The sequence below is a fragment of the Cynara cardunculus genome (genome assembly GCF_001531365.2).
Source record: "Cynara cardunculus var. scolymus isolate 2C chromosome LG 6, CcrdV1, whole genome shotgun sequence".
Taxonomy (NCBI): Eukaryota; Viridiplantae; Streptophyta; class Magnoliopsida; order Asterales; family Asteraceae; genus Cynara; species Cynara cardunculus.
This window is the reverse complement of record NC_037533.1, coordinates 16210550-16237907: the sequence shown is the minus strand read 5'-3', so window position 1 is coordinate 16237907 and position 27358 is coordinate 16210550. Positions and strand designations below refer to the sequence as shown.

Genomic DNA, 27358 nt, shown 5'->3' with positions numbered 1-27358 from the left:
CCACTTTCCGATTGTCCCTTTTTAGCCCTCCTTTTATAAACTTTTAACATTTTATCCCCTTGAACTAATTTATCTTGATCCTTATCACTTTGTTTTGTGAATTTTGTAGTGATGGACCGGAATCACTTGGTTGTACTCGTTAAGATATGGAATATTTACATTCAAATGCTCATGTATTTCTTTTTCCTTACAATTTGGTTAATTGAATGGAAGAATAGATATAGTGAAAGAGAAACTTTGGGTCAAAGAACTTTCACTAGACTTCAAATTAGATCAACCGAAATAAAACGTATTACACGCGAAAGTAACGTAATGTCGTAAACTGTATAAATGAGTTGTGAATGGATAGAAATGTTTTTGCAATTTTGTGTGATTTGCTTAAAACTCGTGGTGGATTATTAGACGATGGTAATTATAATGTTTTTTGTTACTCTTTATTAATTATTTGTTTTTTTGTTGTCATAGGAACATCCTAACAAGAACTACATGGCTAATAAGCCATTCCCGGCTTACGAGCAGTTGAAGTTGGTGTTCGGGAAAGATCATGTGACGGGAAACATGGCCAAATCTGCTACCGACGCATTGGAAAACATGAACATGGAAAATGATGACGGTTTTGTGACTGAAGTCAATGTTCCCCCCATTGCAAGTCCTTCCAATACTTCTCATTTCTCCATTCCAAATGAAGGAGAAGGCACCAGTAAAAAGAGAAAAAGGACAGTCGAGTTATCCAAGCTAGTGGAAGAAACCAAGAATGAAATCCATGAAGCAACCAATCAAATGAAAAGTTGGTTTCAGTCATCTCGGATTCTACAACCAAAATGGATGGCTTAAGCAAGCAGTTGAAGTGACTTGGACTTAGTGTGATGGAAATCATTTGAATGGGTAAATACTTTGAGGACAAACCATCCCAATATCGTTTTTGGAAGAGTTTTGATGATGATGTGAAACTAGAATTTGTGGAGTCAATTTATGATGGGGACAAGTAATTGTTTTAGAATATGGTGAAAACAATTGTTATCTTGGAAAGTTTAGATTATTTTTGGTACACTTGACATGTGAAGACAATTGTGGTATTTTGAATGTCTAAACTTTTAATGATGGTATGACACGTTATTTACAATTGTTGCATTATAAATTTTTTAAATTATGTACGTATTTAGAATTATTATGTTGGAATGTTCTTAAATAAATTATGTACGTATTTACAATTTTTGTGTTGGAATGTTCTTAAATTATGTACGTATTTACAATTGTTGTGTTGGAATGTTCTTAAATTATGTACGTATTTACAATTGTTGTGTTGAAATGTTCTTAAATCATTTATACATATTTAAAAAATTGTATACATATTATAGATAAAATTATTTAATATTTTGGTTGATTTGTGTCATTTAGAATCATTATATGATATGAAAATAGCATTAAACAGCATTTAGGGGCAATTTGTTCACTTTAACAGTTTTGTCCTATCCTGTCTAGTTTAACAAATGCAAGACAAACAATTAGTCATGTCCTGTCTTATCATGTCATGTATGCATACCAATCGCTACCACCAAGAACACAAATAAAAAACTATGTTCACATTCCTTTCTTTCCCCTCCCATCCTTTTCCATCCATTTCTTTTCTTTTCTCCCCAAATTCGAGAATGCTATGTTATTGAGGGAGTAATGAATTTCTTGATCTCATAATTAAGGGTAGAATTGGAAAGTAAGCAATTACTTTTAAAAGTGGAACCTTGTTTTGCGACAAACCAAGATAGAAATGTGGACACTTCTTTGGGACGGGGGGAGTGGGGACTACAATCAGGCACAGTGGATTTTGAGCCACCATGAAACAAGCTCTCCGCATTTTATTTGCAAAAACCAGGGAAAAAGTGTGATTAGACATCATACTTCAAGTATCAGTTTTACAGATGCTCTCCTCTTATGGATTGCTTTTAGCTTATGCAATTCGGGTTTAGTTGTTCCTGAATTCATTTACAAATAAGAGAAGGTACCTTCGAAGAGTCTTTTGAAGATGCAGCCCCAGAAGTTGATACACTTTTCTTGCTCTCCCTCTTACGTTTGTTGCCTTTGCTTGACTGAAGAATATGTTCACATAAGAGAGATCACAATAGTATGCAAATAATTTTAGGAGTTGAGACCAATTTTAGGAGTTGTGACAAAAATGCCAAACCTGCTCTTTCTCTGCAAGTAACTCACTAGTTGTGGCATGAGGAACCAACAAAAAGTCTATCAGCTTTGCAATGACATCTTCCTGCATACAAAAGTGGGCATAATGTCATGCTGCCATGCTAGTTTCGCCAGAAAATCTAAGCCATATGATGTTATAGTATGTCATCATGTCCAATGACATGCTCTTTTGCTACTCTTCTCCGGCAAAAATGTAAGCCTAAGGGTCTGTTAGCAGCTTAGTGAGCTTAATCGGACTCGCTGCTTATTCAGCCAGCTATACATGACTGTTCGGTAGTAGCTTAATAATATAGAAAGTAACTTATTCAATAAGTTTATAGGGATGAGCTTTATGCAGAAAGGCCAAGTTTTTTTTTCTAAACCTGCCCCTCCCAATTAAAAAACACGCTCCTTCCATTCCATCTATGAAAAAACCCTCCCAAAAAATCTTTTCAATCTATATAGACAGATTAATCCACGCAGGCAACTTTATCCATACAGGACTTGATGGAAAACCAATCAAACAGCCCCTAAATTACCTAAAACACGATGACATGCAACAAAGAAACATACCCCATACTGCGTTGTGATGTGAAAGAGAATGTCAGACATTCAAAAACAAGTATATGGAGTATTACGAATCTACAATCAGTTAGGCTGGACCAAAAAATTGGGTATGCACGTTGCGGTTTTTAACACTATACCATCGTTAAAAATGGAATCCTAGCACCAGGAACTCTTAAATAATCGGACAGTTGATTTTATATGATAACATGATAACCATACAGACCTTTTTCGCCGTAGTTTTGGTAATAGGTATGTCAAGCATATCACAGAATTCAAACAACTTCTCCTTATTACACTTGTCAAGCTTCTCTTGCACCTTAGCTTTTAGCTTTTCCTGCAAAAATAATAAATACTTACCGCTGTAGGAATTATAGTCACAACGATCAAATGATATCTCAAGCTTGACCCTATATGGTATATTTTAGACCCTTAATCCTTTACTATCAAAACTTGCTTCCTCATATAACACTTCCACCATGTATGCAGAACTCAATAACTGCAGTAGTTCTTTATCCCCAGCTAACTTAAAACTTGTACCATTTTTTAGTATGCACCTTAACTCTTTGATATCTACGAGAAGATATATTTTCTTTTCATATGTAATGATTTTTATGAATCTTAATATCATGCTTCTAGGGCTTAGCTTTAACAAATTGTCAAGGTATAGAAAACATTTTCAAACTAGGATGAAAAGCATAAGAAAAGGTCTATTCATGTGAAAAGATCCATATTCTCCTACCGATATGAGTTATTTTTACCTCATTTTCATGCCAGACAAAGCCAGAAAACCGCAATATGTTACTCTTGATCTGCAAAGCCTGCAAGTCACACACAACAGTCCTTCAGTTAAAGATAACAGAATCAAATGAATAATCAGGGAGTCCATTAGAGTTCATAAACTGAACCGAAAACAAACAAATCCTTTAACTGAACCCATTTGACAATAATGCATTCACTGCTGCTAGATTTTATTTAAAACGAAACAAATTGACTATAATCACAAAGAGAATCCATATAATTAATGACGGCCAAATAATAGATAACTAGTCGTTCCAAGAGCTTGATAATTCAATTTTTCTCTTATAGCAACTCCCACGTGCAGTTACATCAAACCACTACCACTTAAGTTCATCTTCCATATGCAACAGAGATTACTCTTTCATTGGAGAACATACAGTAATTGTTACCCAATATGCCATAGATATTATTCCTTGATAACGGTCCAGTACTTGTGTGCATGCAAACCTCAGCATTAAACATATCATATTTGATGAATAGGATTTGTTGATAGGCAACTATGTTACAATAATAATTCAGAAGTTTTAAAGTACATTAATAATGATAGGAAGGTAATGATGGTGGTTATGATTGAGTTCCAGTAGCTTTCTCAGTTTGTTCTAGTGTTACAAGACTTCTGTGGTGGAGCCCTAGAATATTCGACAAGAGAAACATGAAAAAAGCTAAATAAAATAGACTAAAAACCACAGCAAGTATCAGTTTCCTGAAGGTTGCAAGTCATGTGTTGTTTATTGGTATAAAATTAACATCAGTAGTTTATATTAGTAGTCATGCATTTATTCAACAATTATAAGCATGTTCTATCACGAACATGCATGAAGTGCTTGATAGAAGTCGATAACATAAGTAGCTGACTGCAGTAAGTGTAAATTTTATGACACATATCCAGTCATTTCTGGTATAATCAGTATCTAAATGGAAACATAACAAAAATTAGTACAGTTTGACAAAGCACCCAGAAAATTCGAAGGTAACAGACATTAAGGATGTGCATAGGAGAAGAGATCAAATTTAGTTGAAAGATGCTGCCTACACAGATCCAAAGTCCTTAAAGCAAATAGGTATTATACATCATCAGTCATTTGCCTGATTCCTTGCCAGGTCAGCCAGTGTAGAAACAACAATAATTTTAAGCACAAGGATGCGCATTAAGATAAAGGTAACAAACATTAAGGATGCACATAACAGAATGAAATTTTGATGAAAGATGCTGCCTATACGGATCCAAAGCCCTTATAGATGGACTCAAATGAATAGCAAATAGGTATGACACATCATTAGTCATTGCCTGATTCTCACCAGGTCAGCCAATGTAGAAACAGCAATATGTTATAAACATAATAGTCCTCCCCTTTGACAATATGACTATTAAGATGAACTTTGTAAAAAAAGTGCATTTGTTATCAAAAGATTATTCCAGAACACAGATATCCATACATTCATGAGTTAAAGATCACTTACCTTTCCTCTCCTTCCAAATAAGATGGTATGTAGCAGTTTAAGTGTGTCGTCAGCCATCTTTTTCTTTGATAACTTGTAAGCAACTGAAAAATAGAACATGGTTTATCCACAGACAGAAATAATGCACCTCGCAGAGATAATTATTGACGCAAGGAAATTTATTACATGCATAACTTTATCAGATGCAAAGTACAGCCATCAAAGATATCATAGTGTTAGGAAGTGATAGACATACATCTGTAACAAAGTCCACCCAACCCCCTCAACTTCCTAAATGAAAAAACAAACTTCCAACCAACTACAAAATAACAAAAACAAAAAAAAACTCTAAAAGCATTATGAACTATTATAATTGCAAGTACGCTTTTATCTTTCTCATAGCATCAGAACAAAAAAGGACCCTAAAACGATCGCAGAAGGAACTTTACTCAAAAACAAAGTCTTGCTTTCCCAAGGTTTAACAACTTAATAGCTATAACTCTTGTCTCTTGGAGTTGGAATAAAAAGATCTGAACAGTCTACCATATATCTTAATGGGAAGAACTGCTTTGAAAATTCACGAAATGAATATTAAACTGTATATTTTCCAGATGAAGAACCATTCTAGTGGCAAAATGTTCTGAAGACAAACAAAGCCCATACTAGAACTCTGATTCAACCTCAAATTAGCAAATCTTTTGTAATAGTACAATGCTAAGCTGCAATCACACATGCCATGCCTGCTTACCGAGAAGAACCCGGAACATTAAGCATCTTAGCTAGAGTTGCTAAAATTGGTTTCACCCATCCTTCAAAGTTGCGACATCTAACAAAGTACTACCACAATGAACAGATTTCAAGAGTCTAATGACCAGGGTGGAAATTTTAAATACATTAGTAAAATTTACAATTATGGAATGTGTGGCCTATCATTTTTGTATTGAATATATCGTCAATTTTGTAGTTTATCGTGTGAACAATGCACATTTCTTTTATGGAGCATGCTAAGGAAGCTTTAAAATTACAAAAAAAAATTGGCATTGATAGTTTCCCAAGTAAGGAAGGTCTACTTTCCATATAAATGTCATATGATGTGTTAATATAAAAAAATCAAGGGGGGTCCATGACGCCACCCTTGTCCCTTCATATATCCACACATGCCTATGTACATGCATTACGAGCATAGTTGCCACGTGCATTTTTAGGGCTAGGTTTAACTCAAACAGAAGTGGCAAAACAAGAAGATAATTAACCTCGATCAATCATTTATCCATAATAACTACTTCAAATTTCATGCATGTCATATAACCACTGCTAATCTTTATTTCAAACATAAGCTTATAAGGTATAATGAGTATTTAGGTGATAAGCCAAGTTAGAAATATCATCTTCCCTATCTACCAATGAAGCTATAATTGAACCTGATTAAGGTAACAGATAAGGTGTGGCCACTAAAAGCATCAGCATTTCGAGACATCGCTGCCTTTGGTCTCAAAAGTCAATAATAGCAAGACAAAATGTTCTTATCACTAATTGCAATGTGAATCTATTATGCCAATTTGCAACATGTAGAGATAGGACAAATTTGGGGTAGCTCTTTCTGAAACTTTGTGGCCGCACAGTAGGCAGTGGAAAGCATAATAGTATTGATTACAAGGACATAGCAGGTAAAGAATCACAGCATTATCTTCTAAACTCGACATGATGGGACAACCATCATAAATAACATTAACTGAAGCAAATACAGTGTCAAGGAACCATTAATAAAAAGTATGATGTAAGAGTTGAATTTAACCAATAATAACAAGAATAATGTCAGTAAGCCAGAATCAAATATAATGCAAAGAATATCCATGATTGTGAAAAACTCCATCTTATCTACAGGTTGACAAATCTACCATAATAAAATACAATAAGGTAAAATATAAAGAAGTGTATCGCATATCATATTACTTAAACATGTTGCAAGCAGACTAACGGAAGCCTAAAGCAGAAATAAATGAGCAACATCGTCAATAATAATATACAAGAAAATTTTCAGAACTTACCGTTTGGGATGTCTTTTAATGCAGTACCACGGCCCTGCATGCCATTATAACAACAAACTGTAAATTAGTCAATCTATTCAAGACGTGGATGACAAACAAGGTCTTAAAAATAAAACAAATTAGCAACACCTTTTCAATATGAAATTCCCTGGCAGTATCTTTGTCGATGACAGCAACCAACCTTTCTACAGATTTACGCTCCCGTACTGGTCGATCAATTGCAGGACCAACAGGAGTCTTTGGTTCCACCTTTTGCTCTTTCCCTTTTTTCTCTTCCACTACCTTCTTCTTGTTGCCTTTTTCTCCACCACTCTTCTTTGTTGCACGTTTTTCCTGTTTGATCTCTTCCATCTTGTCTTCTTCGTCTTTTAAATCAGCGACTTCCGCAATTTTATTCTCACTTTGCTTATTTGCAATTTCCTCTTCATCGACTTCCMYMKCCYCTTCTTTTTGTTTAYCCTCCCCKTCTTCCTTTGTTTTGCCTTTCCCTTCGTCCTTTCTTTTACCCTCCCCTTCTTTTTGTTTACCCTCCCCTTCTTCCTTTGTTTTGCCTTTCCCTTCGTCCTTTCTTTTACCCTCCCCTTCTTTTTGTTTATCCTCCCCGTCTTCCTTTGTTTTGCCTTTCCCTTCGTCCTTTCTTTTACCCTCCCCTTCTTCCTTTGTTTTGCCTTTCCCTTCGTCCTTTCTTTTACCCTCGCCTGCTTCCTTGCTATCCTTTAGCTCTTTCTTTTTTCCTCCTTCTTTGACATCTTTACTTAATTCAGCATCATCCTTGTCAACATTGACTTCTGTATTTTTAACCTTCTTATCATCTTTTGTGTCCTCACCAATCTCTTCAACCCCCTCCTTTTGCCCATTTTTCTTCTCGCTTACATCATTGTCTGGTTTAGTTGGTGACACAGTCCCATTAGCCACTGCCTCACCAACCTCAGTGATTGCCTCTTCCTCACCCATAACTGGATATATCAAGTTAAAACCAACCAACTTTCCATCAACATTCAACCATAAATAAGTAAACCTGACACCCTTAAAGATAACATCTTTAAGCAATTACCAACAAAACCCACACGTATACAAATTGCATATCACTTGGCTTTTCAGCTTTCTCACCAACACAACCCAATGAATTCATTAACACACAAAAATGCACTCACAAATAAAGTAATAACACATCAGAACAACGAAAAAAAACAAACTGGTTTATTTTACACAGCTTCAAATTTCAGCAAATCATGGCAAGATCTACTTAAACGTACATACATACACTCACCAACTAAAAACAAAAACAATCAAAACACAAAAAAATAATTCAGCAAGAAAATAGTGAGCAATTCAATCAATCAAACAAAAAAACTTCGGAATTCTCGATAACCATAGCAAACCCTAAACAAAATAATTCAACTTCTACGTAAAAAATAATGAAGCAAAATAGTAACAGATCATGTAATCGATAACTTGAATGAATAAAAAACGAGTAAGAACATTGAAAAACTTACATAGATTAGGGGTGAATCGAAGGTTGAAGAGCTGATTTGAGTTGAATTGAATGTTCGATATGAGAAAAGGGGCGAAATCCGGTTTGAGACAAGTCGGAGCGTTGAGAGTGTGATAGCAGCGCGAGTGTTTCGGACTTCAAATACGGATTTTAAATGCATTTAATTTGCCATGTCATGCACAGCACTGGGCGGGATATCCAGGTGCTTCATGGACGGCTGAGATTTGATTCCCACCGTCTCTTCGGAATTAACGGCGGATCTTTTAAGTGGTGTTGTATAATCTATTTAGGTTTTTATAATGTACGTTTTTCGACCATTCAATTTGTTGAAAATGGTTATTTTTATTTCTAACAGACTCTGAATCGGTAAGAGGCGAATTTAGTTTGGTAAAAAAAATCTGTCTCTTAATGGTTTTAAAACATTTTAAATGATTTTGTATCATGAGTCTTCATTAACCATTCAACATCATAATTCTATTGTAAACAATTACCGAACAATTATATTTTATTTTGTACTATATCATGAAAGCATCTTAATCATTCTGACCAATTAAGGGCTGTTTGTTTCCCTCTTAATGGTGACATTAAGAGGGAGCCTCTTAATCGCTAAGAGACAGAAGCTGTTTGGCAAAAAAATAACAACCTCTTAATGGTTACAATATTCTCTTAACCATTTTGCACCTAGAGCTCCACTCAACCATTCAGATGTTGGTTTTTCCAACTTTACCCTCTCAACCCGTCTTCCCCCCTTCCTTCGTCGCATCCCCCTCCATGGTCGCATCCCCCTCCATGTTCGTTCTTCACATCGCATCCCCCTCCATGGTCGCMGTCTTCCCCCCCTCCTTCGTCGGTTCCATGGTCGCCGTCTTCCCCCTCCCATCGTCAGTCTTCCATTCGCCGGCCGTCTCCCCCCCCCCCACGATCGTCGCCGCCCCTACTGCTTCCCGCCATTCTCTCCTCCCACGCGATATCCTCGTTCCTCGCTCTCTCCGCCTCTGCTCAGGTCATCGATTTTGTGATTCAGATACAAACCCTAATGATTTTGTGCCTTCAACTTCGAAGCCTTCAAAGTAGTTTGTAGTTTGCTAGATTTGCCCTAATTTTAGTGTTGGTTTTCAGTTTGTAGTTTGCTTGATTTGCCTTTTTACTGTTTTACTGATTTTGAGGTTTTGCCCTTGTCAGGGTTAAAATGGTAATTTATTGTCATTCAGATAACAGTTACCAAACAACATTATTTCATTCAGCACTTAACCATTCTGGCCTTCTTAACCATTCTGACCACTTAACAATTCTGTACCAAATCATTCAGCAACCGTCAAACAGCCCCTTAATCATTCTACATCAAACCATTCAGCAACTGACAAACAGCTTCTTATCCTTTTAAAATTATAGTTTTTCTTGTTAGAGTTTACCATTTTTTATTTTTTGAGTAGGCTACAAATTGGTCCCTGTGGTTCGTCAAAGATAAAACTTTTTGTTCATTTAGTTTTAACGTTACAAGATGGATGTTAGCGTGACTTATAAAAAAAAACGTTCAGATTCGGTAATAGTCGTTAAAAATTTGAAGACAATACTACTTCATTGATTGAATACGTATACGCCTTTATCATCAAAAACACCACAATTTATATACACACACAATATATATATATATATATATATATATTGTGTGTGTGATTATTATATATACAGGGAATAAAAATAAAATTTTGGTCATTTGACTTGAAAAAAGATAAAACGAACAAGGCAAGGAAGATAAAAAGACATAAATGTCTTACACTTAACGGACAATCTTAACTATGGGTATCGAGTGGGCAAATAAAAACGGTCGGATTTTGGATATGTAAAGTAAGTCTCGATTTTTGGGTTTCGGTTTGGTCGGGTTTTGGATTGAGGTCGGCTAAGTTTAGTTATAATACAAATATATATATATATATATATATATATATATATATATATTCAGTCGATTTTGAGGATAAATTCCATCTATTTAAAAAGATTGATAAACTGATAGTATGCTTAGAAATTAGAAAAGAGCACAACCAACTAGGATATTTTAGAATTTTCAAACATAATTAGATTAATGAATATATTTATATAGTACTTAAAATATATATGTGTATATATATTTCGAGTTTTCGAACTGATCGGATGGTTAAAATTCAAACCCAACCCGAACCAAAAAATTCCCCTAAAAGGTCGTTTTAAGTTTTTTGTGTTCTCGGATCTCTGGACATCCGGACATTGCATAAACATCTTATTTTTTGTTCGGGTTCGGATTTCGAAACATTCGAGTTTTGCACACCCTTAATCTTAGCGCAGCTCAAGGGCCGTTTGGTTCGCTCAATTCCATCACTTGGTCCTCTTAACGGGGTTGAATGGAGTGTATCAAATAGATTTGAAATCTCGGTAATAAAAAAATCCTTCCTTCGTTCGATGCACAAGAGGATTTCAATTCTGCTAGAAAAAAAACCTTACCATTTTAGTCTTTTTATCCTACCACCAACACCACCAATTCTCACACAACCCACCACCGCCAACCACCATTAACCATCGTCAACCACCACATGAAGCAAAAAGAAACGTTAAAGGGTATTTTATCTGATTACGTTCTTTTCATTTTAATTCCAAAACTACATCACCCTAATAAATTATGAGAATGTTTGGTTGATTTTCATTATGTATGGATAAAGTTATTAATATGGATTAATCTGTATGTATAGATTGAACATGTTTTATTTGGAATGTTGAAATAATCATATTTTTTAATCAGAACTAAATTAAAAAAAAAAACTTAACTTTCTATATAAAACTTTCTTAAAAATTTACTATGAGGTCGTTGACCAAACACTTATCTAGGTAAGCACTTGTCAAGTCATATTATTTTACCGGATGAATAAGGCAAAAACCAAAAATCTTATCCGAAAAGAGCGAAGACAAAAACAAAGAGTTCTACGTAATAAGTAACGACAACTATTAACATGGTTAGTACTTATTGGGTAAATTATTACATATGATACTGTTTTGACAGACTAAAATTTTATCTGGTTGGTGATAATTTTGAATTTTATCGGTTAGTATCTGAATAAACATTATTAAACCAATGCCAAAACAATGAGACCTACGACTATAGGTGTGGTGTGGTACCTCTCCCCAGTCGCCACGTTCGTGGTTGGGTACGAATGCGCGAGAGTTTTCTAGGGTTTATCTCTTCATGCTCGTTCCTTTCATATTCGTCATCGGATCAATTCCATATAGAAAGTCATTCACACTTGGAATCAAATTCCCCAATCCATCAAATTCTTTGATTCCATTTGTCTTTGTAGGGATTTCAAATCATCGGAGCTTTATTCGCACCTCTTTGGTAATTCAAAATCCATGATCATTTCGTGTCCCATGGACCCTTCTGTGCAAAATGCTCCAACAATCGACGAAGATGAGTGGGGTAAGCCACATGTATCGTTTCGCTTGATTATGCTATTCCCCCCCCCCCCCCTAAAATGTATCATGTTCTTGTTCTAGGGCTTGTTATTCTAGTACGCAATTCTTGCTGTTCACAAAAGGATCCATGTTGAACTATATGCTATTGTGAGATTGCTTGGTTTTGTGATTTATGTAACTATCCATATGGTTGAAGATCATCATGTAATTTATTGAAACTCGATTCGACTTGCCAATTTCAATCCATGATCAAGCAGCGATCACTTATCTGGTCACTGAAACTGCAACAACTTACTTTCTATTGAAAATTGTAAACATTTCCCATTTCTGTAACTTGTTAACTACTTGATCATTGTTTATTAATTCCAAGAGTTGATTTCATTAGGTTCCACACAAGAAGAGACTATCAGTTTTCATTTGGGTAACTTGTTTATTGTTTCACCATTGTAGTCATTACAAGTAGATCAAATGAAGGCTTTTTTGTGCCCCTGAGTAAACGATTTCCTTTTGCTAGGGTTGGTGAATGCATCTGCGAATAATCTGATCTCACCAGTGCTAATTGATAGTAACTAGCATACTACTGAAACTATGTTTACACGTGCTGTGCCTTGTGATGTGATCTTTTATGTAATTCTTGTAGACCTTTTGTTGTTGTAAGTTGTAATATGCCTTCTGGATTGTAGATGTTATTCTCATCACAAATTTGAAGTGGGAAATTCATGCCCTAATTGGATTTCCAGCAAATTATTACAAATAATCCATCTTCTCTAGTTTTAGATATTGGATTCATTACCGGCACATGTTGATGTCAACTATCATCCTTGTTGTTGTCTTCTGTGCCCTTGGGATTGGGACTCATCCCCATAGGTCGCTTGTTTGAATATCTTTAGGTTCATTGTGGATTTTCTAAACTGTTATCTTAAGGGGGCATTAGATTAGTCGAGGTGCATGCAAGTTGACCTTCTAATAGTACTCCCAAGACCTGCAAGCAATGGAATCCAAGGGGGATATGGGTGTGTACAAAGAGGAGTAAGGTACCTGCATCAATAAGCCTTAGGTTTTGGTCTTAAGGGATACCTCGAACTCGAAGAATGGATGGTCAAGGCAAATTGGACATCCTTTGGTTAAGAACTAAATCACTTGGGGCATGTTTGTTAGCAGCTTAATGAGCTTAATGGAGCTCACAACTTATTTGGTCAGCCATACATGACTGTTTGGTAGTGGCTTAATTATAGTGGCTTTTCCAGTAAGCTTCTAGGGAGGAGCTTTATGCAGAAAGCCAAGTTTTTTCAAACCCGCCCCTCCCAATTAAAAAACACACTCATTCCATCTATGAAAAACCTCTCCCAAACAAAAACTTTCCAAATCTATACAACTTTATCCATACATGACTTAGGGCAGGGTCCAACCCGAAGAGTATCTGAGTATGGTCTAGTCCCCATACCAACACCACCCATCATAATTCTAAATCAAGCAAAACGAGCCTACAATCACATATATGTCTCTTCTTACAAACCAAACCAAACGAATCCATTATCATATGTATGGGGAGGGTAGGATGTATACGTACCTTACCTCTACACCCAAGAGGTAGATAGGTTGTTTCCGAGACCCCCAACTTGCAAAAAGAAACAGTAAACAAGTGCCGTGGGTAGCAGCGAAGTGCATGCAAACAAGAAACAGATCCGAACGCGTTTTATTTTCCGTTTAATCCTTTTCCTTTTATAGTTTTCGTTCTTTTAACCAATGCTTGTTTGGCTATTTGTACTAGACACCGATGGCTTTGTAATCCCGAGCTTGGGAATCGAAGACCCAACTCAAACCATAACGAATGCTCCACAAATAGACGACTCAAAGCACACAATTAAAGTGAGTAAACAACTTCCCATGCTAAACCATTTCTAAAGCGTCAATGAATCTGTCTCTATTTTACGTTATCAATTTCTTTGCTTTCCTGCAGGCCGAGAAGGAAGAACACATATATCTTGGACCTCACGGAGCCCCTCCTTCACAAACAAGACAGGACGTAAACTCTTCCGGCCGCAAACAGAGATTCAAGCAGAAATTGAAGGACGCGGATCAGAGAATTAGTGGATCTGGGCGAGAAAACAAGCTGGAAAATTTACGAGATCTTGTGGGTGGCGGCAAGATGTCGGTTAACGCATCCCGGAGTTCTGCTAGAGATTGGTTAGACCCACATTGTCACGAGGCTCAATTTGAAAGGCGATGATACCCTTCATGGTAGGTAAATGTTGTGAGCGTTTTTGAATGAGTTATTAGATCAAAGTTTCCCGAAAGACGGTTTTTTATACTACCCTCCATCAAGGGGATTCGAGATACAGTTTAACTTGCGGTCACAAATTACATGATATGTATACCGACCCATCATCCGGTTTTTGAAGCTTCTTTTAGCAGAACTTGTTGCTTTGCAACGTCTAGTTTGGGTTGTCATTTGTTAAATGCTTTCGAGTCTCAATAATGTGATCAAGATTGCCGCCTTGGTGCTTGCTTGAAATCAAGATTATGAAAATTTGATTGTTTTAGGAACAAGAGACACAGGTAAAGCCTCTATATTTATTACCCCTCAAACTTTATCTTCGAATGCAGTATACTGAGTTTGTTTGATTTGGTTTTGATATGGTGTTTGCTTAAGATCAAGATTACTTTTATCGGGTGGTAGTGGGATGATCGACTGGTTAGGTCTCGGGGGTTAGGGTTGAATCAAAGAATAATCGGCATATATCTAGTTCTGAATGGTTTGAACTTTGAAACATGATTTCGAGGTTGTTTATTGTTTATTAATTCCTGTATGGATTAAGTTGTATGTGTAGAAAAATTTGTTCGGGACGACAAACTGATAGATTTGAGGGAGGTAAAGAGAGAGGGTAGGATTATTTTCTAGGGCATTTTTGGTATTAATTTGTTTGAAGTGGTTCAATAGGGACAAGTGAGGGTGCTAGCTTACTCCATGTAGCCATTTTGGCTTAATGACTTGATGATTAAGCTGTATAGAAACACTCTTGTACGTTGAGCGAATAAGCCTCCCCATACCATTATTAAGCTGTAAGTAAATAGTCTCCCGGTGTAAGGATGTGTGTAGTACAATTAAACTGGGATTGGATAAGATCGAGTGAAACAAAAATGCATTTTTTTTTGGGATTAGAACTCCAAAATTCTTTTACCTGCCTACTTAATTTTCGTCTATCTAACCCTGTCCACATACCAGAACCAGTGTTCAGAAAAACTCTCCGCAACAACCGCCGTGGTGCTGTGCCTTAAGGCTTGTGTTCCACGCCATGACCTAATGCAAGATTTTCTAAAGCAATATTTGATTTTTCTTACTTTTTTTAGTGTTTTATCTGTTAGTTTCTAATGCATAACCTAATTTAAGTTATTTAACATCACTGATTCGTTGAGTAATCGTAGAAAATATAATGTTTATATGTATAATAATTTATATGATATAAAAATTTGCTGTAATAAACCACGCCTTAAAAAACAACATCACTTCTAAGGCTTGAGACTTGACCTCGACATCACATCTTACGTCATTTAGAACCTTAACCAGAACACATCATGGACCTCGACATCACATCTTACATCATTATAAGCGACATTTATAAATAAAACGTTAATATATTCTCTTAGAAGATAATTTAGAAACATAAAAGGTATACAACTTACAACATCCCAGAACTAGAATACAATTTCTCAAAGTGTAGTTTTAAGAAACATAAGCTATTTTCGCATACATAGCCCGGAGTCTGGACCGAGCCCTCGGCTGGGAAAAAGAGGGTCTGCCTGGTCCTAAATGGTCCCAGCCAGGTCCAACCGGCTCTGGTTCTTTTCACGGTCTGGTCCTTAGCTGGTGTGCAGCCTACCGAATCATATAAGGCGCATACGGAGTCCGAGTGTGCATTCGTAACTGCAAGCGTCCAAAACTCGATGCTGCCGCATATAAAATTATTTCGGGAAAATCTGTAAGAACCCAACGGATTTCCATATTTTAAGCGATGAAGTCTCTGGACATCTTTTTTGAACAAATAAATCCCTGCATTTACTGAAATCGAACAAAATGGTCCGTTGCATATGGAATGATATCTCATTTACGATCAAGGAATTCTAATGCTTTTGCTGTCGGTGTTAAGCCATGTTGAGCGAGGTACTCCGGGTTACAAAACTTGCTTAGATGCCTCATCCCACTATCGCACAAAATTGTTACAATTGTATGACCGGGGCCCAACAATTTCGCTACTCTCACAGCTCCAACACAGTTCATTGCCGAAGAACTTCCAACAAACAGGCCATCGTTCTTTAGAAGGAATCTGACAAACGGTAGAAACATTAGATTCAAACCAAACAAACCCTGTATATCCTTAGGGCCGGGGTAAAACGGAAGCACACCTTATTTCTTTTGTCCACTACAACAATATTGGTTTCATAGGACGCCATATATGTATAAATGACCTAATAGATTGTTTTAAAGGATTTACATTTACCAGACCAGACAATTGTTCGTCCTATGTAAATGTGTTGAAATAAGTTGATATGACGGTTTTGGCCTTCTGGGTACCCTAACAGTTTTTTAGGACTTCTTTAAGGAAAGCGTTCTATTAGTCTTTTTATAAGACATTATTTGAACAAATGTGCTATAAAAACCAATGTCCTATAAAAGAACGTGTTCATAGAACACTTGTCAAAGATGTCCTAAAAAGGTTAATAGGACATCTCGTTTCAAAAGTGTCCTAAAAGACCTCTTAGAATGCCAATGTCCTATCAAGTTATTATAACACCTTTACACAGAACGCACAATTGTTTGGTCCTATACAAACGCAAGTCCTATGAAGCATATATTATGAAATTTAGATATATTTGACGTCCTATAAGGCCAAATTTTCAAAGACCGTTTCTAAAAAGATCCCGAATTACGAAAGGGGTAAGCAAAGCATAACTAAAAGTCACATATTTGGGGGTTTTTTGAAGACGGGCTTACAAGAAAGCGCAAAGATCCTATTCCTACCTAGCTAAAACCATTGGTCTTTCAATTATGACTGTTTAGTTGAAAATGAGCCAAACCTTTGGCTTTTTTCACTTGTAAAAAGAGGCAAGATGCTACAAAATGATGCAGAAATGAAGCATAAATGCTACATGACATAATAATTATATACGGCAAATACTCACGCGCACTCCTCGCTTTTGGTGATGTTTGACCCCTTAACCTCCTAGGAGGTTGGGATCTACCGGTAACCCGGGTACCACTGGGCCAATGATGCTTTGGTATAAATAATCATCTATCTTTTAGGAGATATGAATGAATCATACCTAGACATTTCCACAGCTTCGATATCAGTGCCACGGAAAGCTCCATCAAGTTGAGCCATTTTGAAGTTTTCCGTCAATCTATTGATCCCTATTCCTTCGGTGACAGTATCAAATGGGTTCTTCAACCTCTTCCCTTCAGCCTCTTCTCTTGTGTACATCACTCCCCTTGTAACTTTGTTGAACAAACCCGAACCAGGAGGATCCACAAGAAAACACTTTATCCCTGGATCTTTTTCCTTTACAAGACCACAAAAATCACATTAAGCCCAATTTCTTTTCCAAGCAGGGGCACAAAATAATTAACATAATAGAAAATAAAACAAATATTAATTATAGAAAGTACGGTTAATTAAAAATGGTATACAAGTGCTTTTTTTGCTATACCCAAGTGGGGTTTTTCCTTCTTTACTGTTGCCGTTACCATAAAAACTAAAAAAGAGCCAAAGGGGTTCAAACTTGCAACCTGTAATGCCATGCACAATGAAACTACCACCGGATTGCAACTACTTTTTGTTAGCTTAAGGGAGCACAAATCAAATATAAGTTGGTGAATCTTTAGGGTGCGTTTGGTATCCAGGCATGACAGGACAAAATAGAACAAGACAGAACAACTGTTCAATGTTTGATAAGAGAGAACCGGACAGAACAGGTACATAACCAATTTACCCCAAATGAGTTTTTTTTATGTCTTTTATATATTTTGATTAAATTATGTAATATTAAATTACAATAAAATAATTATTTTTATAACAAAATATATCATTAGAAAGTTTTCGTCAAGAAGTTCAAATGACACCAAAATAAACAGTTCATGTAGGTTCCGATTTTTATTTCATACCTTTTATATATTATTTATTTATTACTAATATTTGATAAATTACATAAATTAACCAAAATATAGGAACCGCATAGAAATAATATTTTTGGAACACTAAAGTGAAAGTTTAAATGGCAAAAAATACAATAAATAAAGTTTAAAGGAAGGATAAAATGTAAAGAGGAAGGCGTATTTGATGTTTTAGAAGAGAATTAACTTTTATTTAGAGGGTATATTGGTAAAATATAGGTTTGTTCCACATTGTTCCAGAGAGCGGGTGGAACACGTCTGTTCCACTTTGTTATGCAAAAACGTCCTGCAAAACATGGAACAGTGATCCCTGTTCTCTTTTGTCCTGTGTTCCAAACGCACCGCAGATGCGACAGGACAAGAGTCGATGAGCGAGAGTGAGGTAGGCGAGTGAAAGAAGCGTGCAAGGATTTAGGTTTTAATTTGACAAGGGTAGTTTAGTAGTTTAACAATCTTGTTCCATTTGCCTGATTTTTGTTCCACCCCCTATTCAGCCCCAATCTGTCCCAGTCTCAATGTCGCACCAACCGTGAGACAACAAGTTTTTGTCCTGTCTTGTCCCACGCACCAAACCGTTAAGACCTCTAATTGTTTTTTCCCATCGATACGTAACGATAAAGTGGGGGCATGGGCAACCCCCTCGACAAGGATGGGAAGCTAACCTTTAGAAAACAAGAAACACCAGCCACAGTGCCGCCTGTGCCTGCAGCTGCGATGAAAGCATGCAATTGACCACCAGTCTGCTCCCAGATCTCAGGTCCAGTTCCTTCGTAGTGAGCTCTGTAGTTTGCTAGGTTCTCAAATTGATCTGCAAAGAAGCCACCTTTATGCTCACCAGAGAACACTGTACATTGTGTTTCTTTTCCATTGGCATGGTCTACATCTTTGGCATCCATTTGATTTATATGCTTCAGTGCTAGCTTATTTGCTTCGGTTGCCCTTCTCCTTGCAATATTGACAAAGTGATCTTTGTGAGTTATCGACACCGGCCTAACCCTTTCCACTGTTGCTCCAAGAGCCTCTAGTATTTGAGACTGAAATGTTCAACGGAATGAGGATGAGTAAAGAATGCAAACAACCATGCAGAGGGGCTCGTTCAGAAAACCTAGATGGATAAAATTAGGGAAAAATGCAACAAAATTTGGTTTAGTTCCTATCCAGTAAAACGAATAAACTTTTTCTCCATTGATGTAACAAAGCTTCAGAATTTCCTATTTAATGTAAAATGTTACAAAATTTCCTATTTTGTACCCATTTTGACAGGTAACCTGCTGATCTTGTGAAATTTGATGACGTGGATATCAAACTTATCGTACATTTTGCTGTTAACACTTTCATAAACAACGCATAAACGGATATCCATGCCATCATATTTTACAATCTTAGTGGTACATTATTGCAACAATGCTTGAGCGTTCTTAACAAGTAGCAAATACTTGCAAAGTTGAGAATTCAAAAGGATTACATGTGAAAGGGCTCAGAGAACTCAAATTGCCATCTATGGTAATAGAACTGATTTGGGTTATCCTAACCAAAATATGATAAAGTCCAAAAGTATTTTGTGCACGCATATCGTAAAAAGGAAAGTGATTTGATTTTCTTTTAACAAAACCAAACAAAATAAATCAAAACAAACCCAATATGTCCTACCAGGAAGAGGGGTCCGGGGAGGGTGGAATGTAGGCAAACCTGACCTCTACCCAATGAGTAGAGTTCCTGTTTCCTTGAAGACCCTTGGCTTGTGCAAAGTGCGTGAAAAGAAATGATACAACTTGCTCAAAAAAATTGAAATAGAAAAATATGAACAACTTGAAAATAAGAAAGGCGGTGCTAAAATTTGAAAACGAATAAGAAAAAGACAACACACAAATATAACAGCAGAGAAAAATTAAAAGCACTTCCAATTTGATCAGTTTGCCTGTAGTAACATATAACAAGTTTCTAGTTCAGAAACTGAAATCAGTGTTACCTTCTCAATTGCAGCATCATCTGGGATAACCACATGGCATTTGCATCCATAAGCAGGAGCAACTGTTGCAAGACTAATTGCTGTGCTCCCGGCACTTCCCTCTGTAACTACACCACCTCGAGATAGTTGTCCAGATTCCAAGGCCTATAAATGTTTCAAAGTTAAAAACAAAACTACTGTTAAGAACGACGAATATCCATCAGCATAAAGGTCTCAATCTCATAATATCATTTAGAGCAAAATACATCAAAATGTAACGAAACTTGCCTTGGTTCCTATTTAGTGGAACAAATTTTTTTTTTATTAACCTGGATATCCAACCCGCTATGCGAGCCGACTAATCCCAGGATGACCACCTGCTTTGCAGATAGCTGGAGTCACCGCATTTGAACCTCCGTGGCCACAAGGGGATTTTTATTCCTCCTTAGATTTGATCCTGGGACCTCTAGGTACTTTTGACCTTACCTTTGGAGCCAAGTTCAAACCAATCAGGCACCACCCTTGTGGTTTGGAACAATTATTTTTCTCCCACTCAATTTTCAAAATTCCCTATTTTTATTGTAACAAAGTGCAAAAATTTCCTATTTTCACCCATTTTGACCGGTAACATGTTGCCATATTTGTAAAGATTTCATAAACTGGTATCTACGTCATCAAAGAAACTGGTTAACAAAAAAAAAGGTAATCCCAAGCAGCAGCATTAAGGTGATCTGATTAACTTCAAGAACCAGATGAGAGCCAGCCTATCATCAACTCGTTTACAGTAAACGAAATATGAGTTATTAGATTTCCTTCATTAATGAAAAAGGTATAATCCTCATATTAGCACCTATTAGAAGTTTAGAACCCTAGAATTGATAAAGAAGACCAAATCAAGTAATCAACCTCTTCAATAATTTTAACGGCGACTCTGTCTTTAACACTTCCTCCAGGATTCAAAAACTCCGATTTCCCAAGAATCTGATGAAAAAAGAATCAAACAGTTCAAAATTACAATCGAGAAAAATCAAAACACAAATCTCTGTATCTATAAATGAAGAAAGGGGGAGATAATCAGTTACTTCACAGCCAGTCGCATCGGAGAGGCTATTAATTCGAATGAGAGGTGTGTTGCCAATGGCACCAACTATTCCAGTTCTCTTCGGTTTGTTATCTGTTAGGGTTTTGCCTTTCGAATGAGTCGCGGCTCGACGTCTGATGGTTAAAACGTAGAGAGAACACAGGGCCACAGAGACGGCTGCTATAACTGCAATTGGCTTTGGCGATGGCGCCATCTCGCGGTGGTCGGAGCTGCAGTTCAGTAGGCGGTACGGCGTGGTTGTGCAACCGCCAACCGGCTATCACCGGACGGTGTAATCATTTAAACAAACAAGACTAAGCCCAACCCAATAAATTAGGCCCATCAAAGCTTTAAGCCCGATTAGAGATGGCCAAAAACCGGTCAGGCCGGTCCCAATCGGTCCTCATCTTTCTCATAACCGGCCATAACTGGTCCCGGTCTTGGTCCCGGTCCCAACTGAAAATGATAGGACCGGTCAAGGTACTTCATAACCGGTTATGGACCATCGGTCCCGGTCCCAACCGGTCCTTGCATTAAAAAAAAAAGATTTTTTTGATTTTTTTAATGATATATATTTTTAATACATTATAAAATTTACAATTGAGTCACTTAAATACACTTTAAAAATGCGTTTTAATATAATTAAAATTACGTTTTCTTATAAAAATACATTATAAAATTATTTAAAAATACATTTATTTATAAAATTATTTGAATTTTCAAGCCAAACCGGGCCGGGCCGGTCCATAGTCGGTCCCATAACCAGTCCCGGTCCCACGAAACTACCAAAAACCTCAACCGGTCCCATAACCGGTCCTTACCGGTCCCGGTCCTGGTCCTCCGGCTGTCCCGGGTCGGGCCGGGCCGATTTGGCCATCTCTAAGGCCGATTATATATAACATTAAAAATGGCCAAATGGGCCCGACTCAAGACCGAAAGAGGATTGAGACCAGGACTGGCCTGTCGTGGGACCGACTTTCGGACCAGCCCGGATTGTGACCGCGACCTGCCCGACAGTCTTTAACCGGTTACGATTTTTAGGAATTTTCACTGCCCAGCCGGGGGCTGGTTATCCACAAGTCTTTTTTTTAGATTACTTCTTTAAACGCTGTATTTTTACCTTTCAAAATTGAGTTTTTGAAAGAAAAACAATTGGGATTGGTTTGAGTCTGGTTCTCATAAACGATTATGAATAACCTTAATCGGGTCTTGGGTCTTTGGTTGGAACCGAGATCGGTTACCGGAATGGTGGATGGGACTGGGATTGGGACCTAGACCGATGGGCCGACACAGTTTTTGGCCATCTCTATATAACATCATAATATGATAACATGGTCAAATTGGGCCCAACTTGGCCCTTATTAATTGGGACCGGTTATGGCCCGACTCTTTTACAAATTTATCGAATTTTAATGCCTGCCCCAACCCGGTTATATATATTGACCGAATTTTCAATTTTTTTTAGGTTTTTATATATTATAATACAAGTTTTTTTTTTCTGCAGATTTTCATGTAAATACATTATTCAAAGTATATTTATGTTAAAATTTAAAAATAATAGCATTTTCGAGGATAAAATATTTAAAAGAAACCGAACTTGGATCTGAAACCAGCCCAATGGAATCGAGACGAATTACCAGACAGAGACCTATGACCGGCCCAATGGAATCGAAATTGGTTACTAGGCCTAGGATTTTTAGTCAAGACCAAGACGTTGTCATCCCTAATTTAGAACTGACCTGATCCATTCGATAACCTATTTTTTACCATCTCGATTTACATCGACAATTTTGAATCGGAATCTTTTTATAAAGGTAAATTATCTATTAATTAAATAGAGTTGGGTTATTATACAACCCCTTACATTTATACAACCAATACAATTCAATCTTAACCGTTCATTTAATTTGATAAATATGTAATTTCATAGAAGTTTTGATTGTTTCTATAATATAAAGTATTGATCATAATTAATGAACCGTATTCATCTCCCATAAATATTTAAATCATAATAAATGAACTCTCATCATTTCCATAAATATTTCAATTTATTAAGTTGCATTGATTGTACGAATTTGATGGGTTGCATTTGAAACAAACTCTAATTAACTATTTACAAATAACACGAAATAATTAATTAATTATTTTATAAAAAAAATTAAAAACTAAATTTATTTATTTATTAAATAATATAAAGTCGATTAAATTGATTATTTAATAATAAGTGATGGACTTGCATAAAATTGTAGACAAAAATACCCTACTTTTAATGGCACTACCTTCAAATTATTGCAATCGGCCACACTAGTAGTTGGATTAGAATTATTAGAGTGCAAATAACAAAAATCAAAATCACCTTCTTTATCTAGTTGTATCGTCGTCTTTGACCTTATAAAAGGTCAGGGGTTCAAACCTTACCAAATGTGAGGAGGGTATGTGAATTTATTTGTTGCATTTGCCGTATATAAATATTATATACTTAAAAAAAATCAAAACCAATACATAGTGCTTTTATGAATCATTTGTTAAAAAAGGGAGTTCTTTTAAATGCCCATAATATGATGTTAGGGGCCGTTTACTAAACACTTATTTGGTTAGTACTTACTGGATAAATTTCCTCATCGGATGAACATGAGAAGATTCAAGAATCTTACCGGTAAGAGCGATGAAAATGATGGAGAGTCTTACCCGTAAGTGAGGATGACGACTCTTACCCAGGTAAGTGCTTACCCACTAAATTGTTGCATTCGATATGTTTTAATATACTAAAATCTTACGCATTAAAATAAATCATAGTGTTGACTCCTATCGGTAGGTGCTTACCGGTTAAGCAATTGGGTAAACGGCCCCTTAATCAGCCCCACATAAAACCTGCCTCTAAAGATACTAATATGAGGAGACATTTTTAGTCACTCAATGATCGAAGCTAGAGGGAGGCCTAGCTTTGAACCCGAGGTAAAAACCAACCAAGCTTTTACAGTTGGGGTGCATTAAAAAATCGAGTTTATGATTTATAACTAATAATACAGATTAATTTCGGATTTTGAAAAATAAACTGTCGTTTTTGTTCGATTTACGTTTTCTAAAAGCATGAAAAACTAACGTAAGAATATAACTGAGTGTATACGTCATTTTATATCGTAAGTGCATACATCATGGTCTTAAAGTTGTTGGGGAATTTTGATAGTTTATTTTAAAGTTAAAATATGAAAGCAACGTGTGTTTTGAATGTTAGGTATATTATATGCATCTTTATAAATGTTTGGGGCTGTTTATCAAATGTTTATCTGGATAAACGCTTATCAAGTAATATTACCTTACTAGATGAATATGGTAAGTACCATGAATCTTACCGGTAAAAGCAAAGACAAGTACCGAGAGTCTTACGCGGTAAGTGAAAGCGATGACTCTTACCACGAGTAACGCTTACTGGGTAAATTGTTGTCAAGTACAAATTGCCCCCAAAGTGTCGAGTCCCTAGAGTGGTTGACATTGACATTGACATTAATACCATATAAGAATATGTGGAACCTAATTAAATTACTCCCCAAAAGAGTCTTTAAGAAGAGAAAATCAGGTTACAACTAATATAGATGAGAAATAATCCAAGTCTAAACGATACGAGACTATACAGATAAATTAGTAAAACTATTTGGTGCAACTGTAAAATCAGTTTGAGAAAAATACTGTTATTTATACTTTACACCCTCTGATCGAGTATTGATGATTGACAAAAGAACACTTAATAGTCACTCCATGTCATCTACGGTCGTCCTTTTTCTCGCGTACCTCACCCTTAAATTCGTCGATGTTCTCACCTTAAATGTAACTGTCGTATTTGATAAGTGATCTGGTAAGAACTTGTTCAATTATATTATTGAAGGGTTAATTACGATTTTCATCCTTGTGATTTGTTTAGAATTACGAATTTTGTCCTTGTAACTTTAACATACGGTTTGCAATTATTTGCTGTTTTAGTCCCTAAGGCAATTCAATATAGTTAAGCTCGATAGATGAAAGTAACAACTTTGTAAACCACATAGACGACAAAAACAACAAATTATAAACCATAGGGACGAAAATAACAATTTACAACAAACCACAGGGACCAAAAACGTAATTTACTCTTTGCTTATTATTATCACAAAACTTTATCCAAATACATACAAGAAAACAGTAAATACCATCTATAGTAGTGTCTTATGTCACATCACACAGATGTTTAGGTACAACGTCTGTGTTATACCATGCGGATTATTAATACGTAATTTCTCGTAACGTCAAGGCACCTTTGTCATTAACGTCGAGTCTTCGAAAGTCCTCCACGATAGGTGCCATGTCTTCTTGACTGATCTTTCCCATCTCACTTAGCTTATGAAGAGTATATTCAGAAATCCTGTGTAATAAACAAATCAGATATAATCAAGATAAAGATAAAACAGGTATAGTTTTATATCACAAAATGGTTGTGGAACAAATTCTATATATGACATGTAGGATCCACTTAGTGGACCTTGAGACCTTTTTATATTATCATGTGAGACATGCCTAAAATATTGCTATCAATAGGATAAGACCTGAGTGGGAAAACTGTATTTTTTTTGTTCTATAGCAAAAATCAGAAACATGAGACGGCGATTGGTAAATTACTAAACTACCTGTGTCAAATTAAAACCCTAAAACCTTTCTAGACCGCTCTCGTCTTGTACCTAATGCATGCCTAGAAAACTCGTATATAATGAATGCGAATACATTACATGTTTCATAGTTACTTGTACTTACGATAGAACACGGTCGCTATTAAAATCAGCTGCGTAGAAGTCTTCAGGTGTTGTGGTTCTTTCTAGAACTGATTTCTCAAATGATCTTTGTTTCCTTTGAGTGTATAGTTCCGCAAAAGTAAGGAAAGCTAGAGCTAAATAAAAAGTACCCAATAACATCCAAAACACTGCGAATACGCGCCCACCTTTTGTTGAGAAGCAGTTATCACTACCTACACTTGTAATTGTTGCAAGGATACAATAGAACGCGTGGATATTATCCAAATTTTCGAGAGAAACCAAGACAACTGTCCCGACGACAATAAGGACCACAAGGGATACCACTAGTGCTATACACATATATTTCATGTTGGTTTTCCTCTGCTCTGATATTCGGGCTTCAATACTACCACCAATTTGATGCTTATGTAACCGAATTTTTTGCTTTACTTCCGATTGCTTGACTAAAACTCGTGCACATATACTCATGAGTAGTGCCATAATAAGCGTACCCATGATGGCGAAGAGAGAGGCAAGTAGTAGTGTAAGAGTGCTATCAGGGCATAAGTCTCCGTACTTGATTGAAGTCAATAGAACAATGGTGAAATAAAAAGCATCGAGGACTCCATTGGTTTTCTCTCCAGACATCTGGTGTCTGACGAGATAAAAGCATACCGTGCCCGCACCCATATAAATAAACAAGATTATAGATACTTCCCGAAGTTTATGCATAAGTTGGAACCCTGAAGAAAGGGCACAAGTTATGTTTTCAAGTGAGGGCTCCGATGGTTTTATTCCACCCGTTGTAGGTGAGACCTCTGGTTGTCTCGTTGGTGAAACTTGGTTTCCACTAATCGGTGTCATGGCAACTTCGCCTGCACCACTTTCCAAGTGTCCTGCAAAACAATTCAAAGCTTCAATATCAACATTTCATTGAATCCGATTTGTAATTAGCATACAAAATGGAAGTCCATTGCATTGGATCCGTTTACCAATTAAGCTTACAGGATAACCGCTAACCAAGTAAAAGCTAGTTGGAGAAGTAAGGTTCTTGATCCTTATCAAGAAAACATTTCGGTTAACGACATCATAAGTCAAAACTGGTTAAAAAACAATATTCTTACCAGATCAACGCCACTTATCCAGTAAGAAATAATGAATTATCGCAAGAAAGAGGAAGAAAGAGAAGCATACCAATATCCATGTGGTGTTGAGTGTTTGAGAATGGTGAAAGGGGAGGAGATCTCTCAACAAATGGAAACTTGGAAACTAGTTGCCAATGGAGATGAGAATAAAAGAAATGCAACCCTTATATATATACATACACATATATATATATATATATATATATATATATATACATACACACACACATATATATATATACATATACATACACACACATATATATATACATATATATATATATATATATA

General features: G+C 36.3%; 4 protein-coding genes across 4 annotated transcripts in view; 1 reads left to right on the top strand and 3 right to left on the bottom strand.

Moving 5' to 3' along the window:
* LOC112514204 (cylicin-2-like) overlaps nt 1-8706 on the bottom strand; it is a 19406-nt gene extending 10700 nt beyond the window's left edge. The window contains exons 1-8 of the mRNA XM_025120534.1: nt 8525-8706; nt 7158-7984; nt 7029-7062; nt 5002-5084; nt 3501-3560; nt 2966-3076; nt 2180-2260; nt 2001-2084 (exon numbers count right to left, since the gene is read on the bottom strand). Coding sequence (XP_024976302.1) covers nt 2001-2084; nt 2180-2260; nt 2966-3076; nt 3501-3560; nt 5002-5084; nt 7029-7062; nt 7158-7982 — 1278 coding nt within the window. The 5' untranslated portion in view covers nt 7983-7984; nt 8525-8706. The remainder of the gene's footprint in view (nt 1-2000; nt 2085-2179; nt 2261-2965; nt 3077-3500; nt 3561-5001; nt 5085-7028; nt 7063-7157; nt 7985-8524) is intronic.
* Nucleotides 8707-11632: 2926 nt separating this feature from the next.
* On the top strand, nt 11633-14544 carry LOC112513992. The gene is made up of 3 exons (XM_025120255.1): nt 11633-11968; nt 13736-13833; nt 13925-14544. The coding sequence occupies exons 1-3, from the start codon at nt 11902-11904 to the stop codon at nt 14192-14194; spliced, it is 435 nt and encodes a 144-aa protein (XP_024976023.1). The 5' UTR covers nt 11633-11901; the 3' UTR covers nt 14195-14544.
* Nucleotides 14545-15601: 1057 nt separating this feature from the next.
* LOC112514882 (cysteine synthase 2) lies at nt 15602-21441 on the bottom strand. Its single transcript, XM_025121512.1, has 6 exons — nt 21164-21441; nt 20988-21062; nt 20103-20246; nt 18796-19167; nt 17287-17522; nt 15602-16289 (listed from the first exon to the last, which is right to left on the bottom strand). Exons 1-6 carry the CDS (start codon nt 21374-21376, stop codon nt 16067-16069), a joined length of 1263 nt encoding a protein of 420 aa, XP_024977280.1. The 5' UTR covers nt 21377-21441; the 3' UTR covers nt 15602-16066.
* Nucleotides 21442-25256: 3815 nt separating this feature from the next.
* On the bottom strand, nt 25257-27197 carry LOC112514623 (two-pore potassium channel 1-like). Its single transcript, XM_025121198.1, has 3 exons — nt 27117-27197; nt 25945-26818; nt 25257-25558 (listed from the first exon to the last, which is right to left on the bottom strand). The coding sequence occupies exons 1-3, from the start codon at nt 27124-27126 to the stop codon at nt 25420-25422; spliced, it is 1023 nt and encodes a 340-aa protein (XP_024976966.1). The 5' UTR covers nt 27127-27197; the 3' UTR covers nt 25257-25419.
* Nucleotides 27198-27358: the final 161 nt, after the last annotated feature.